This window comes from Neoarthrinium moseri, assembly GCF_022829205.1.
Source record: "Neoarthrinium moseri strain CBS 164.80 chromosome Unknown scaffold88_Wmoseri_CBS_16480, whole genome shotgun sequence".
Classification (NCBI taxonomy): domain Eukaryota; kingdom Fungi; phylum Ascomycota; class Sordariomycetes; order Amphisphaeriales; family Apiosporaceae; genus Neoarthrinium; species Neoarthrinium moseri.
The window spans coordinates 4,975-19,139 of record NW_026055202.1 but is presented as its reverse complement, the minus strand read 5'-3'; the positions used below and the strand labels follow the sequence as shown (position 1 = coordinate 19,139).

General features: G+C 31.6%; 2 protein-coding genes across 2 annotated transcripts; both read left to right on the top strand.

Annotated features, from left to right (window-relative positions):
* Positions 1-76: 76 nt before the first annotated feature.
* On the top strand, positions 77-2,325 carry JN550_012521 (uncharacterized protein; the record flags this gene model as incomplete). Its single annotated transcript, XM_049311005.1, has 10 exons — positions 77-465; positions 536-642; positions 720-792; positions 849-912; positions 971-1,097; positions 1,154-1,221; positions 1,279-1,342; positions 1,394-1,904; positions 1,993-2,099; positions 2,168-2,325. 10 exons carry the CDS (start codon positions 77-79, stop codon positions 2,323-2,325), a joined length of 1,668 nt encoding a protein of 555 aa, XP_049165483.1.
* A 2,230-nt stretch (positions 2,326-4,555) lies between these two features.
* Positions 4,556-6,190, top strand: JN550_012520 (uncharacterized protein; the record flags this gene model as incomplete). Its single annotated transcript, XM_049311004.1, has 1 exon — positions 4,556-6,190. One exon carries the CDS (start codon positions 4,556-4,558, stop codon positions 6,188-6,190), a length of 1,635 nt encoding a protein of 544 aa, XP_049165482.1.
* Between the last annotated feature and the right edge of the window lie 7,975 nt (positions 6,191-14,165).

Below are 14,165 nucleotides of genomic sequence, written 5' to 3'. Positions count from 1 at the left end.
GCGATAGGCCCTGCGTCTCGCCAATTAGAGTTGGGGCAGAGGCTGCACGACCCGGTTGAGGCTGGGAAAGGGAACCATGGCGGAAAAGCAAATCGTCACCAGCGAGGACAACCCCCCAACCAGTCGGGGGAAGCCCGAGGGCGGCGCACACGCCGCTCCCGGTTCAGACGAGCAACGCCAGTACGAGCCTCTCCGCAACCCGGCTCGGCCATCGCCGCTGTCGAGGCCCGGGTCGGCAACGTCCAGCTCCATACGGCGCATGCGGTCCAACAATGGCCACGGATGCGATGACTTGGAACCCGGCACCGACGAGTCCGACACAACCGCCCAAGGTGACGCGGCCGCTGACAAGGACCCCTTTGAAGTCGCTTGGGACGGCGATGACGACCCCTTGTGCCCACGTAGCATGTCGTTGCTGCACAAATGGGCCATCGTCATGATTGTCGGATTGGGAAGCCTCTGCGTGTAAGTCGACATGCCAGCAACGACTACAGACCTGCATCCGTGGGGGCTTGGCAGCTGATCCCAGACCCAGGACCTGCGCGAGCTCTATATACACCTTTACGTACGAGCAGATGGACCCCGAGTTTGGCATCTCGAGGATAGTCGCCACTCTCGGTCTTTCAACATTCGTCCTCGGAAGTATGTTTTCACGTGGCGTTCCAGCCATGTCGATATCTCGGATGAGCCGTCCCCGAATGCTGACGTTGGATATTCAGTCGCTCTCGGGCCCCTCCTCATGAGTCCACTTAGTGAGTTCTATGGCAGGCGTCCAATCTACCTGGTCTCTTGGTGGGTATTTCCCTGTAGCATATCGCACATGGCTTCTGACGTCGAGACAACCACAGGGCCATGTTTTTGATCTGGATCATCCCCTCTGCCGTGGCTCAGAATGCCGAGACAATGCTTGTGGTAAGTCACGACGGTAGGGACCCTGAGTGGACTCTGCTGATTCGGATGGCCCAACCAGGCTCGATTCTTTGATGGGTTTGCCGGCAGTTCATTTCTCAGTGTTGCGGGCGGAACCGTCAGTGACATATTCCGGCGAGATGCCATCCAGGCCCCGATGAGCATTATCTCGCTGAGCCCGCTTATCGGTGCGTGCTGCTCCTGTGACACTCGTGTGCTGCGCCGACTGACTTTGCCGATCCAGGCCCGAGCCTAGGGCCCCTGCTGGGTGGCTTCATCAATTCAAATACCAACTGGCGATGGACGTATTACGTTAGTGTTGCCACGGATTCAACTGGAAGTATCGACATCTGACCGTGGCTGGAACAGTTTCTCATCATGTGGTCGGTCGTGATGCTGGTGTGCATCGTACTATTCGCACCAGAGACATATCGTAAGTTGGGATCACACATGTCCCGCGTGCTGCACTTACACAAGGCAACAGACCCCATCAAGCTGCGGGACAAGGCGCGCAGGCTCCGGGAGGAAACCGGGGACGACCGGTGGAAAGCACCGATGGAGAAGATGGAGAAATCCATCCCCAGGACGGTCGGCTACTCTCTACTGCGGCCGTTCCAGCTGTTGGCATTCGAGCCAATGTGCCTCTTCCTCGATCTCTTCGCGGCCATTCTGCTGGGGATCCTGTACCTGTTCTTCGGGGCGTTTGGCGTGGTATTCGGGGACGTGTACGGATTCAACCTGTGGCAGACGGGCCTGTCCTTCCTGGGCATCTTCTTCGGGATGATCATGGCATCGGCCAGCACCCCGATCTGGCGCCGTGTTCATGGCCGGCTCGTGGCAGAGAATGGTGGGCGCTCGGAGCCCGAGTACCAGCTCCCCTCGGGAATCGCGGGAGCCGTGCTTGTGACGGCCGGTCTCTTCATGTTTGCGTGGACTGCATACCCGTGGGTACACTGGATCGTCCCGATCATAGGGTCAGGAATATTTGGCTTGGGGTAGGTTCCGTGACTTGGGTCCTTATTTACAACCTCCTCTCCCCCAACCTCTTGCCACCACCAGACACACTGACATGTGCTGCTCTAGGGCGCTCCTCGTCTTTACTAGTATCTTTACGTTCTTAGTTGATGCTTACCCCCGATACGCCGCATCTGCCCTGGGAGCGAACGCCTTTACCCGATGCGCATTTGCAGGTGAGTACCGGCTGCGAAGCCTCCTCCGTGCTTGGACGAGGTGTCTCTAGCTGACGAATTGTACACAGCGGCCTTTCCGCTGTTTGGCTTACAGATGTACCACAAGCTGGGGCACCAGTGGGCATCAAGTCTGCTTGCGTTTTTGACGCTAGCCATGTTGCCGTTCCCGTACCTCTTCTTCCGCTACGGGAAACGACTGAGGAAGAATAGCAGATTTGCTAGCTAACCGACTTCGACTATAGAACAAGTCCCCTTTGTCCCAAGCGGCAGCTGTGTTCTGTCTGCCAGTGGAAACTTGAAACCGGACGCTATATCTCGACATGTACACCGCTCTCCCACACAGGTATAGTAAAATAAGAAGTCAAACCAGGCCCAGCCCAAGTCAGAGCGGCTTGTACTACGCAAACACCGGGTTGAGCAACCACATCTGTAGTGCCAAGTCCCGAGGCTGGAACGCTGAAACGCCAAACGCAGCCCCCAAATGCTAGAGACTGAGTTATGTAGTTAGTAGTTGGGGGGCGAGGCAGGATGATGCGTATTTGACGAACACAAAGCGATGGATGGAATGCAAGTCACTCAAGCTGGGTCAGCAGTCTGGCCGCGAAGAGAAGATACTCGAGGGATGGCGCCCGTGTGAAACACGACTAAGGACATGAACATGCCTGTGCACAACAACTACCACCTACGAGCCCGCGGTGGGTTGTGCTTCGGCCGAGAAGACAACACTGCAGTGCCGACTGGCACAATTTGCAAGCGGGGAGAGCCCCTGCTTGTTGCTCTTGTTGCTCCGAACTGTTAGGCAAGAATCCCACTGCTTGTGTACCTACCTAATGTATGTACTGTGCACAGTATGCACGCCTTGGTCAACCAAGTTGACGATCGGCCGGCAGTGGACCACAATAGGTGATGAGGAGGATGACGAGGACGAGCGCTCTAAAAGAGTGGCTGGATGCACCGCCCCCTTGTCCTTGGTAGGGGGGGCAGTGGAGATCTCCGAGTGAGGCCTCTCGACTCCCACGACACCAACGACGATGACAGTGACAGCTATCTGAGCCGTGTGGATGATAGAACGGCTTCAGGGCTCCTGCTGAAGAGTGAACACTTGGTGGTGTGTAAAGTAACTTAGGAGACAGACTCGAGTACTGTCTATCTAAGCAAGGGAGGCATGGCGCTGAGTCACAGTTGACAACTCAAACATACATTTACATGACTTTGCATGACTACCTACACTCATCCGTTGACTTTTGGACCCGTCGTGTCGACACATACCTAGGTACCTTGGGTAGTGACCCCACACAATAGGTAAAAGTATGTAACATAGCCACCACATGCAGTGCGGGAACACGCGTTCGGCCAGGTTGTCAAGGGGCTTTGTCAAGCCAGCGGGCCAGCCCAGCGAAGTTCGAGGTCATAGCCCACTAAATTTAGCAACCCCCGGGGGGCACGGCAGACGCTGGGACGCGCCGGGACACGCTGGGTAGCGCTGGGACACGCTGGGAGGATGCTGGGACGCTCGCCTAGGGTCCCCAATTATGTGGGCAGAGCGTGCGTCCCGGCACGACGACGGTCTGTCGTTGGCCGAATTTTCCTTGCCCAACCCCCAAGATCCCATCCCATCCATCACCCTTTGACCCTGTCACCTCGAGGTTGTGTCTGTCTTCTTTCCCGCCTCCGTCAAGTCAACCAAGGTTTCAACTACCGTCCACACCACACACCACTCCAATCACGACGACAAAAGTAAACAACCGTGTTGTTGATTCCAAAAGACGCTCGTTTCCGTTTTGTCCCTTTAGACTCGGTCGAGCCTGTGTCTTGCTCATCTCATTTCTCTTTTTTTGAATCCTTGTTTCTTTCGCTTCGGTCGGAAAGCCAGGGCTCGCTCTGACTGGGCCCAAATCTGCCAAGCGCCTCATCATCTGCAGCGGCACCTGGAACTGGAACTGGAACTGGAATCTGAACCCGACCCTGAACTGAACTCGAACCCTGAGCCAGGACCCCCAGGGGCACGCCAGAGAGAGCTGAAGAACGAACACCTTGACTGGCATTGCATACATACGTACACATTCATACCCAGGTAGTTTACCCTCGAGAAAATCAGCCCCAGTCCCGTGTTGCAGTACGAGGTCATCTTCTTTCAGCAGGCGAACCTGTCCTCGAATTGCGAAACACGACACCCCTCGCCCACCCGCGCCTCTAGCATCTCCAGCACCTCTCTCCAGCGTCTCCGGGAGCAGCAGCAGTAGCCCGCGGTCGACAGCTGGGCCAGCACACATTGACTATTGGCAACTCCCACCTCTCCGTTCCTGTCGGCTGTCCACCCCCGTCGTATTCCGGCAGAGAAGCGCTGTCGTTGCCGGGGCAGAGTAGATAAGAGAGTATAGTCGTGATTGCGGCAGAGCAAGAAGAACAGGCCGGCGAAAACCCACTGAGGCAGGTGGTATATCCCGTGTGCTATCATGGCGGCAAACGATTACTACAATACCCGGCCCTCGCAGCCCTCCTACCACAACAACTACGACGGCGAAAATCACGGCATCGACCGACAGGCGACAGTCTCACCCTCGATATACCCGCCCTCGTACGCGACCGAGGCCCCGAATCAGAACTACCAGAGCCAACAGAGCCACCCGGACAGGACCAACACCGTGTCGCCCTTCTCCACTCCCTTTGATGATCACATCTACCCGGCCCATTCCCACAGTACGGCCGACGCCATGAGCAGCCAGCACACCTTCGCCCAGGACACGCGCTACCACAGTCCCGCCCCGGGTAATGTGTCCCCCGTCGGCGACGACATCCCCCTGCGCCACCACCCGGACAGCAGCCCCAAGGTCGGCGCTGGCGGCTTCGCCATGGACTCGACCGACCACGTCTACGACGCCCCAGCCGGCGCCGGCGCCGCGACCGCCCACGGGCCCGGCCAGTCGACCCGCGGCCGAGGCGGCGTGCGCTTTGGCGAGCTGGGCATGTTGGGCGCTGGCAAGCGCCGGATCCCCATCTTCGTCTACCTCTTCTCCGTCATCCAGATCGCCGTCTTCATCGGCGAGCTGGTCAAGGCCGCCCAGCTGACCGGCAGCCCCATCCAGACCTCGCCCTTCAACCCCATGATCGGCCCCTCGGCCTACGTCGCCATCAACATGGGCTCCCGCTATGTCATCTGCATGCATCGCGTCTCCACCGTCACCGACCACAATGGCAACATCAGCTGGCCCTGCCCCTGGAGCACCACCACTGACTCCAACTCGCCCGACAACAAGTGCACCCTGTCCCAGCTGTGCGGCTTCGGCAGCGTCCCCGAGCCTCCCACGGCCAACGCCACCGTGCCCTTCGACCAGGCCGCCTTCCCCAACCAGTGGTGGCGTTTCATCACCCCCATCTTCCTCCACGCCGGCCTCATCCACATCGGCTTCAACCTGCTGCTGCAGCTGACCCTCGGCAAGGAGATCGAGAGAGCCATCGGCTCCATCCGCTTCTTCCTTGTCTACATGAGCTCCGGCATCTTCGGCTTCGTCATGGGAGGCAACTTTGCTGCAAGCGGAATCTCCTCCACCGGCGCCTCTGGCGCCCTCTTTGGCATCATCGCCCTGACTCTCATCGACCTCCTGTACTCGTGGAAGGACAGACGCAACCCCGTCAGGGAGCTCATGTTCATCTTGCTTGAGGTCGTCATCTCCTTCGTCCTTGGCCTGCTGCCCGGCCTTGACAACTTTTCCCACATTGGAGGCTTCTTGATGGGCCTCTGCCTCGGCATCTGTGTGCTCCACTCCCCCAATATCCTCCGCGAAAAGATTGGCGAGGATCATTTCGGCGGCCCGGCTTATTCGAGCGTCGATGGCCGCAACAATGGCATCAAGAGTGCCGCTTTCCCACCATTCCTGCGTAACCCTGTCGGCTTCTTCAAGGGCAGAAAGGGCCTGTGGTGGGCTTGGTGGCTTGTCCGAGCCGGCTTCCTTGTCGGCATCATCGTTGTTTTCATCGTTCTGATTGATAACTTTTATAAGTATAATAACACTTGCTCCTGGTGCAAGTACCTGAGTTGCTTGGTACGTATTCCCGCCATTCTTATAGATGGTCGCTCGTCATATAGATAAGTGCACTAACTGTGAACGCAGCCTGTAAGCAATTGGTGTGAACAAGGAAACCCGTTCACGTCTTAAATAACATTTTTATATAAAATATAAATATAATAAATAATAAATATAAAAATAAACTTACCTTTTTATTTTTTTAAAAAAAAATATATAATTAATAATATATTATTATATTTATAAATATATTAAATATATTTATAATAATAATATTTTATATTTACGTTTAATTTAATTTAATTATAATTAATTTTAAATAATAAAAAATAATAAAAAACTTTTATAATATAAAAATATTAATTATTTAAATAATTATTTAATTTTAATTTTATAATATTATTAAAAAAAACCTTTATATATATTTATAATATTTATTATTGAAAAATAAAATAAATTATTTATAATAATTAAATTATTATTAAATTTAAATTAAAAAATATAATATTAAAGTTATATTTTTAAAATTTTATTTTAAATATATTATTTATAAAAAAATAGTAAATTAAAATTATAAATTTAATTATATTTTAATTTATATTTAAAAATTGTTTAATATTATTTAACGTTATTTTAAAAAAATATTAATTATATTATTAAAAACTTAAATTTTATAAATTTAAAAATATTATTTTATTATTTATATAAATTATTTATTTTTAAATAATATATAATTTTATAATTATTTATAATATAATAAACTTATTTTATATTTTATAATTTTAAAGGTTAAAAGTATTATATAATTAATATATAAATTATAAAATTATAAAAGTAATATATAAAAAATTTATTTTATTAATTTTTAAAAAAAGTAAAATTAATTTTAAATAGTTTATTTTTATTTTTATTATATTTACGATAGATTATTTTAATACACTTTTAAATATACGTATTATAAATATTTTAATATATTTAATAAATATAATATTTAATTTATAATTTTAATTTACCGTTTTTTTAAAAATAAATAAATAAATTTAAATTAATTATTAAAAAGTTATTATTAAAAACTTTATTTTTAAATATTTTAAATTATTAAAATATAAATATAAATCGTTTTTATTTTTTATTTATTATTTATTATTTTTTATTAAAAGTAATTAAATAAAATAATAAATAAATAAATAAATATAATAAAAAGTTTTTTTAATAATTATTATATTATATTATTTAAATTAAATTAAATTAAAAAAATTTATATTACTTTTTAATAATAAATTATTTTAATTAAAATTATAAATTTAATATTAAATATTTAATATTAAATTAAATTAAATATTTATTTAATTTATAAACATTAATATTAAAATTTTAAATATTATTATTAAAATTTTAAATATTATTATTAAATTTTTAAACATTTATTAATACTAAATTACCGGGTTATAAAATTAGTATTAAGTATTTAATATTAAATTAAGTATTTATTTAATTTATAAATATTAATATTAAAATTTTAAATATTTATTAAGTTTAAATTAATATAAATATCCGATTTTAAAATACTTAACGATATTTATAAGTATTTAAATATTACTTATTATATTTAAAGATTTTTAAATAGTTTTTAATAATATAAAATACCTTTAATTTTTAAATTTAGAAAATATAAATTAAACTTATTATAATATAAATAATTAAAAAGTTATTAATTATTTTAAAGTGGGCGATTTATATAAATAGTAAAGTAATAATTTTTAAAATCGTAAAACTTTAATTATTAATGAATTAGTTAATATAATTCTTTTTAAATAGGTTTTAATAATATAAATTACCTTTTATATTTAAATTTATAAAATACAAATTAAATATTTAATAAATAAATAAATTAATTAATTATAATTAATTTATAAAATATTAAAAATAAATAAAATAAATATAAAAATAAAATAATAAATATAATAATAAATATATAATAAAAGGATAAGTAAATTAAAATTAAATTAAAAAGGTAGGATATCGTAAATATAAAAAAACCGTATAATAAATTGTAAAAAATTGATTTTAAATTATCGGATTTAAAAAAATTTAAATCCATTTATAAAATAAATATCGTAAATTTCAAGTTTTACCCTTTATTTTAAAACCGGTATAAATAATACACGGTATTTAAAAATAACTAATTAAATTTATTATATTAATTTATTGGGTTTTAAATCCGGTTTTAAGTTTTTTAAATTTTGTTTTATAATTATAAATTAAGTTTACTTTTAAATCACGGTAATATTTATTTTTTTTACTTTATTTTTATTTAATTCTTTAAATATCTATTAATGTTTAAATTTATTAATATTTAATAGTATTAAAGGTTGTAAAATAAATAATAATTTTTAATTATAAATTTAAATATAATTAAATTTATAAATTTAAATATAATTTACTATTTTTTATAAATAAATAAATTTAATTTGATTTTAATTTAAACCTTTAATAAATTGAATATAAATTATAAATAATAATTTATATTTAAATAAATCAATTTATTTAAAATAAAAAAAAACTAAATAATTAAAATCAAGTTTAAAAAATAAAAAAAAATTATAAAATTTATTTTTATTTATTTAAATTAATCAGATTTAATAGTAAATTAACCGTTTTTAAAAACAAATAAAATAATTATTAATATTATAATAAACTTAATTTAAATGAATTATTTATAATTTAATTTAATATTTATTAATCTTAATTTATAAAGTTTAAATGTAATTGAATTAAATAATAAATTAATTAATTTAATTTAAGGTTTTTTATAATTAATTAATTTAAAAATTAAATTAAATTTAATTAATTTAAATTAAAATTAAATGAGTATAAATCAAATTAAATCAATCACAACTTTAATAGTATTACTCGAGATAATACACGAAATAACGATACTTTTTTTAAAAAGTCTTTTATAATAAATTTTATAATTTATTACGATTACATTTTTTAAAAGATATACGTTATATTTCCTCACATTATTAATATTATAATTTAAAATATATTTAAATAATATATTTTAACCGATTCGAAAGAGAATACGATTAATTAACAATGTTAATTTAATGGTTTTTAATTTAAATGTTACGGATTTAATTTCAATTATTAAAAATACGGATTTTTTAAGTAAATAAAATTATTTATATTATTTTAAATTAATTTTTAATTAATATATAATTAAATTTAATTAATTCAGTTCGAAGAATTATAATATTAATTAAATATATTTATTACGGGTTGGTTAATATAAGTGGTTGTTATAATGGGGGACGAGGGGTGATCCACCTCACTTATAAATAGCAAACGCCACAGTTATAAAGAGAGCTCTTCTTTCCTTTCCTCTCTAACTTTAAATTTTTCGTAATACTACAAGATTTACAACACAGCCTCGATCCTCCCTGTGGTGCCGTGATAATACTCGTGAAATTAAAAGTTTATTAATAAATAATATTATTAAAATTTTAAACGGTATGTTTTATATATTTTTTATTTAATTATTTATTTAATTATTTAATTATATTAACGTTAAAATATTTAAATTCTTATATTCGTTAAAATTCAACGTATAAAATGATTAAAATTATTTTAAAATTAAAACAACCGTTATTTTATATAAATCGAAATACTAACCACTATAAATTTTAAAAGATGTCTTTTTTTCCCGACGTTAATTAATTTTTATTAATTAAATTAAAATGAATATTCGAAGTATTTATTAAACCCTTTATTAAATTATAAAAAAAAGTTTATACCACTTTATTTAAAGGTTTATTATATATTTATTAAATATATAATAAATTAAAAGATATACGGTTAAATTACCGTGAATAAATTCAAAATTATTTAACTTAAATAAATAATTTTATTTTTAATAAATCTTTATATATTAATATTAATTTTTAATTATAAAATCCATTATTATTTCCTTTAATTAATATAATTAAAAATGGAGTTAAAAAACTAAACGATTATTTCCTTTTAAAATTAAAAAGGGATAATATTTAAAAATATAAATTATACTTTTTAAGTTTAATTTTGGATCCACGATTTAAATTTTCACAATTTAAAAATAATCGTTTATTATTTTATTATAAAGGTATTTATAACCATGTTAAATCTTTATTTAAAAGGGAATTTAATAAGTAAATTAATTTAATTTATTAATTATTAATTATTTATTATTAATTATTTTATTAATTAATTAATAGAATTAAATCGGAAATGAATAACGATTTATTTACGGGATCTTTTAACGAATTACACGATGAAGACTAAGTCCCGGAGAGTTTACCGGAACCCGATTTTAACGATGAATTATTTCCAAATCGAGAATTAATTTAAATATAATATAAAATTAAATTTTATATAATAAAACCTGTTATTTTTTAAAAAGTAAGTAAATTAATTAATTAATTAAGTAATTAATATATTAATAAGTTTATAAAAAGATTTATTAAATTATTAAAAAAATAATCGATTAAAATATCTAATTTTAAATATAATAATTTAAAGATATTTATAAATCCTTACCATTTTAACTTTTTTAAAACGGACCTTTTTTATTTTTAATTATATTATAACTAAATCGAGGAATAGCCTTTTACTAAAAACGGTAAAACAATTAACGTTATTAAAAAACTGGGAATCAAAATCGATATAAAATATTTAAAAACGATATAATAAAGAAAATCGGTTATTTAATAACGATAAAGAAAATTAATTAAAAAGGTTATTTTAAAAGGTTATTATTTATTTAAATTTAATAAATAAATTTATAATAATTTTTAATATTTATATTTATAAACCTTAATTTTATAATATAAATTATATTATATTTAATAAGTAATATATATAAACTTATATTAATTTAATTAAATAATTTGAATTATTTATAAATTAATTTATTATTCATTGATTTTGATTTAATTTTTTAAGAGTAATTAATTTAAATAATAAATTAATGAACTTAATTTAAGATTTTTAAAAATCAATTGATTTAAATTAAAATCAAATGAATATCAATCAAATTAAATTAATTACAACCCTGTTTATATTTATTAAGTGTATATTTAAAGTTATTTAATTACAGCCTTATTTATTATATAAAATTTAATTTTATTTTATATTTAAATTCATTTTTAATTGAAATATAATTTATTATTAAAATTGGGTTTTTATAAACTGTTTAAAACTTACTTTTCATCGTATAATTAGATAGAAAATTACGTAAATAAAGCGTTATTTATTTCCGATTTAATTTTATTAATTAATTAATAAACTAATTAATAATTAATAAATTAAATTAATTTATTTATTAAATTATTCTTATTTTAATAATCTTATATTACTATAAATACGTTCGTAAAAAAACAATAAACGATTATTTTTAAAATATAATAATTTAAATCGTAAATTTAAAATTAAATTTAAAAAGTACAATTTATATTTTTAAATATTATCCTTTTTTTTAATTTTAAAAGAAAATAACCGTTTAATTTTTTCAACTTTATCTTTAATTATATTAATTAAAAAAGTTAATAATAAATTTTATAGTTTAAAATTAATATATATATAAATATATTAAAATTTAATAGAATTAAAATTATTTATTAAAATTAAATGATTTTAAATTTATTTACGGTAATTTAACCGTATATCTTTTGATTTATTAAATGTATAATAATCTTTTAAATAAAATAATATAAACCTTTTTTTATAATTTAATAAAAGGTTTAATAAATATTTTAAATATTTATTTTAATTCGGTTAATAAAAATTAATTAACGTCGGAAAAAAAGTCTTTTAAAATTCGCGGTAATTAGTATTTTAATTTATATAAAATAATGATTATTTTAATTTTAAAACAACTTTAAGTATTTTATACGTTAAATTTTAATAAATATAAACATTTAAATATAACGTTAATATAATTAAGTAATTAAATAATCAAACAAAAAATATATAAAACATACCGTTTAAAATTTATAATTTTATTAAATATTTTTATCTTTTTATATTTTATTAATATTAATTATTAATAAACTTTTAATTTCGCGAATATATTTAATAAATTTTATAATTCTTTAAACTTAATTAATTAAATTTAATTATATATTAATTAAGAATTAATTTATAATAATATAATTAATTTAATTTATTTAAAAAAATCCGTATTTTTAAAAATTTAAATTGGATCCGTATTATTTAAATTAAAAATTACGAGATTGCGAATCGGTTAAAATATCCTATTTATATATATTTTAAATTATAATATTAATAATATAAAAAATATAACGTATACCTTTTAAAAAGTTTAATCGTAATGAATTATAAAATTTATTATAAAAGACTTTTTAAAAAAGTATCGTTATTTTGTATATTATCTCGAATAATATTATTAAATATTAATAAATTTAATAAATTTAAATATTAATAAATATTAAAATAATTAAATAAAATTAAAATAAATACTTTATAATATTTTCGAGTTTAATTATAAAATAAGCTTTTAACGTTTTAAAAAATTACTTGTATAAATAGGTTCCGGTATAAAATTCCGATAAAGAGTGAAATCCGATTAATTTATAACTTAAATTAAAATCGGAATCGATAAAATAAATAATTACTTTTAAATAAAAGGTTTAATTATTAGATTTTTAAATATCGATAATAAAGGAAAATTTATTATTATTATTAATATTAAATTTTAATATTAAATTAAAAGTTAATAATGAATTTGAAAAAGTTAAAAATGAAATCGTTTTAATTTTTTAACGGTCGATTTATAATATATCCTTTTAAATAATTAATTAAATTAAAATAAAATAAATAATTTACTTATATAAATAAATAATTAAATTTTAAAACGATTTAAAAATTAAAAATATTAAAAGTTAAATTGTTTTTGATAATAAAATGTAAAATTTTATTATAAAACTCACCGGTTTCGAGTTCGGGAGTTTATAAAATATTAATTCGTTACCCTTTTTAAAAAAATAAATCGAAAAAGGTAGTGTTAATTAAGGTTATAAAATTAATATTAAGTATTTAATATTAAATTAAGTATTTACTTAACTTATAAATATTAATATTAAATTTTTAAATACTTATTAAGTTAAAGTTAATATAATATACGTTTATATTAAATTTTTAATTATTTATTTATATACCCGTTTTAAAACGCGAAAATAACCGACGTTAAAAAGTTAGGGTTTATATAATGAATAAACCGGTATATAAAAAGTAATAATATCGAGTAAATATTAAAAGTTTTTTTAAAAACGTTAATTTATTAATAATTTATTAATAATTTATTAATTAAACGTTATTAAATATAAATAAAATTAATAAAATAGGATTAATAAAAATAAAGTTATTTAATAATAAAATAAAATCGTTAATATTTTAATAAAATTAAAATCGTAATAACGCGTATTATAATTATATAAAATATTAAGTTTATTATAATTTAAAAATTATTTATTAATTTATTTATTAAATTTATAACGTTTAATTAAATTTAATTATAAAAACACTTTTCATTTATTTAATTAAAATTATTTTATTTTAAAAATTATAAATACGTCGATTTAATATATTTATACGTGTTTTTAAAGATTAATTTACTTTAATTAACTAATTAATTAATTATTAATTTATTTAATATTAACTTTAATTTTAAAGAGTTTAATTTTAAAAATTTTAATCACTTTATATTTTATTATTTTATACACCGTTATAATTTATTTAAAAATATTAAATAATTACTTTTAAACTTTTTATAAATTTTTTTAATTATAATTATTTTAAATTTATTTAAAGTTTTTTTTTTACCGTTTTTTAACCTTTTAATTATCCTTTCACGAATTAAACGGTTTTAAAAACTGATAAAATAATTAAAAAACCCGTAATAATTATATTATTAAACGTGGAGGTAAATCCTAAGTATTAAATATTAAAGGTTTAATAATAAATTATTAATAAATTTAAAAATACC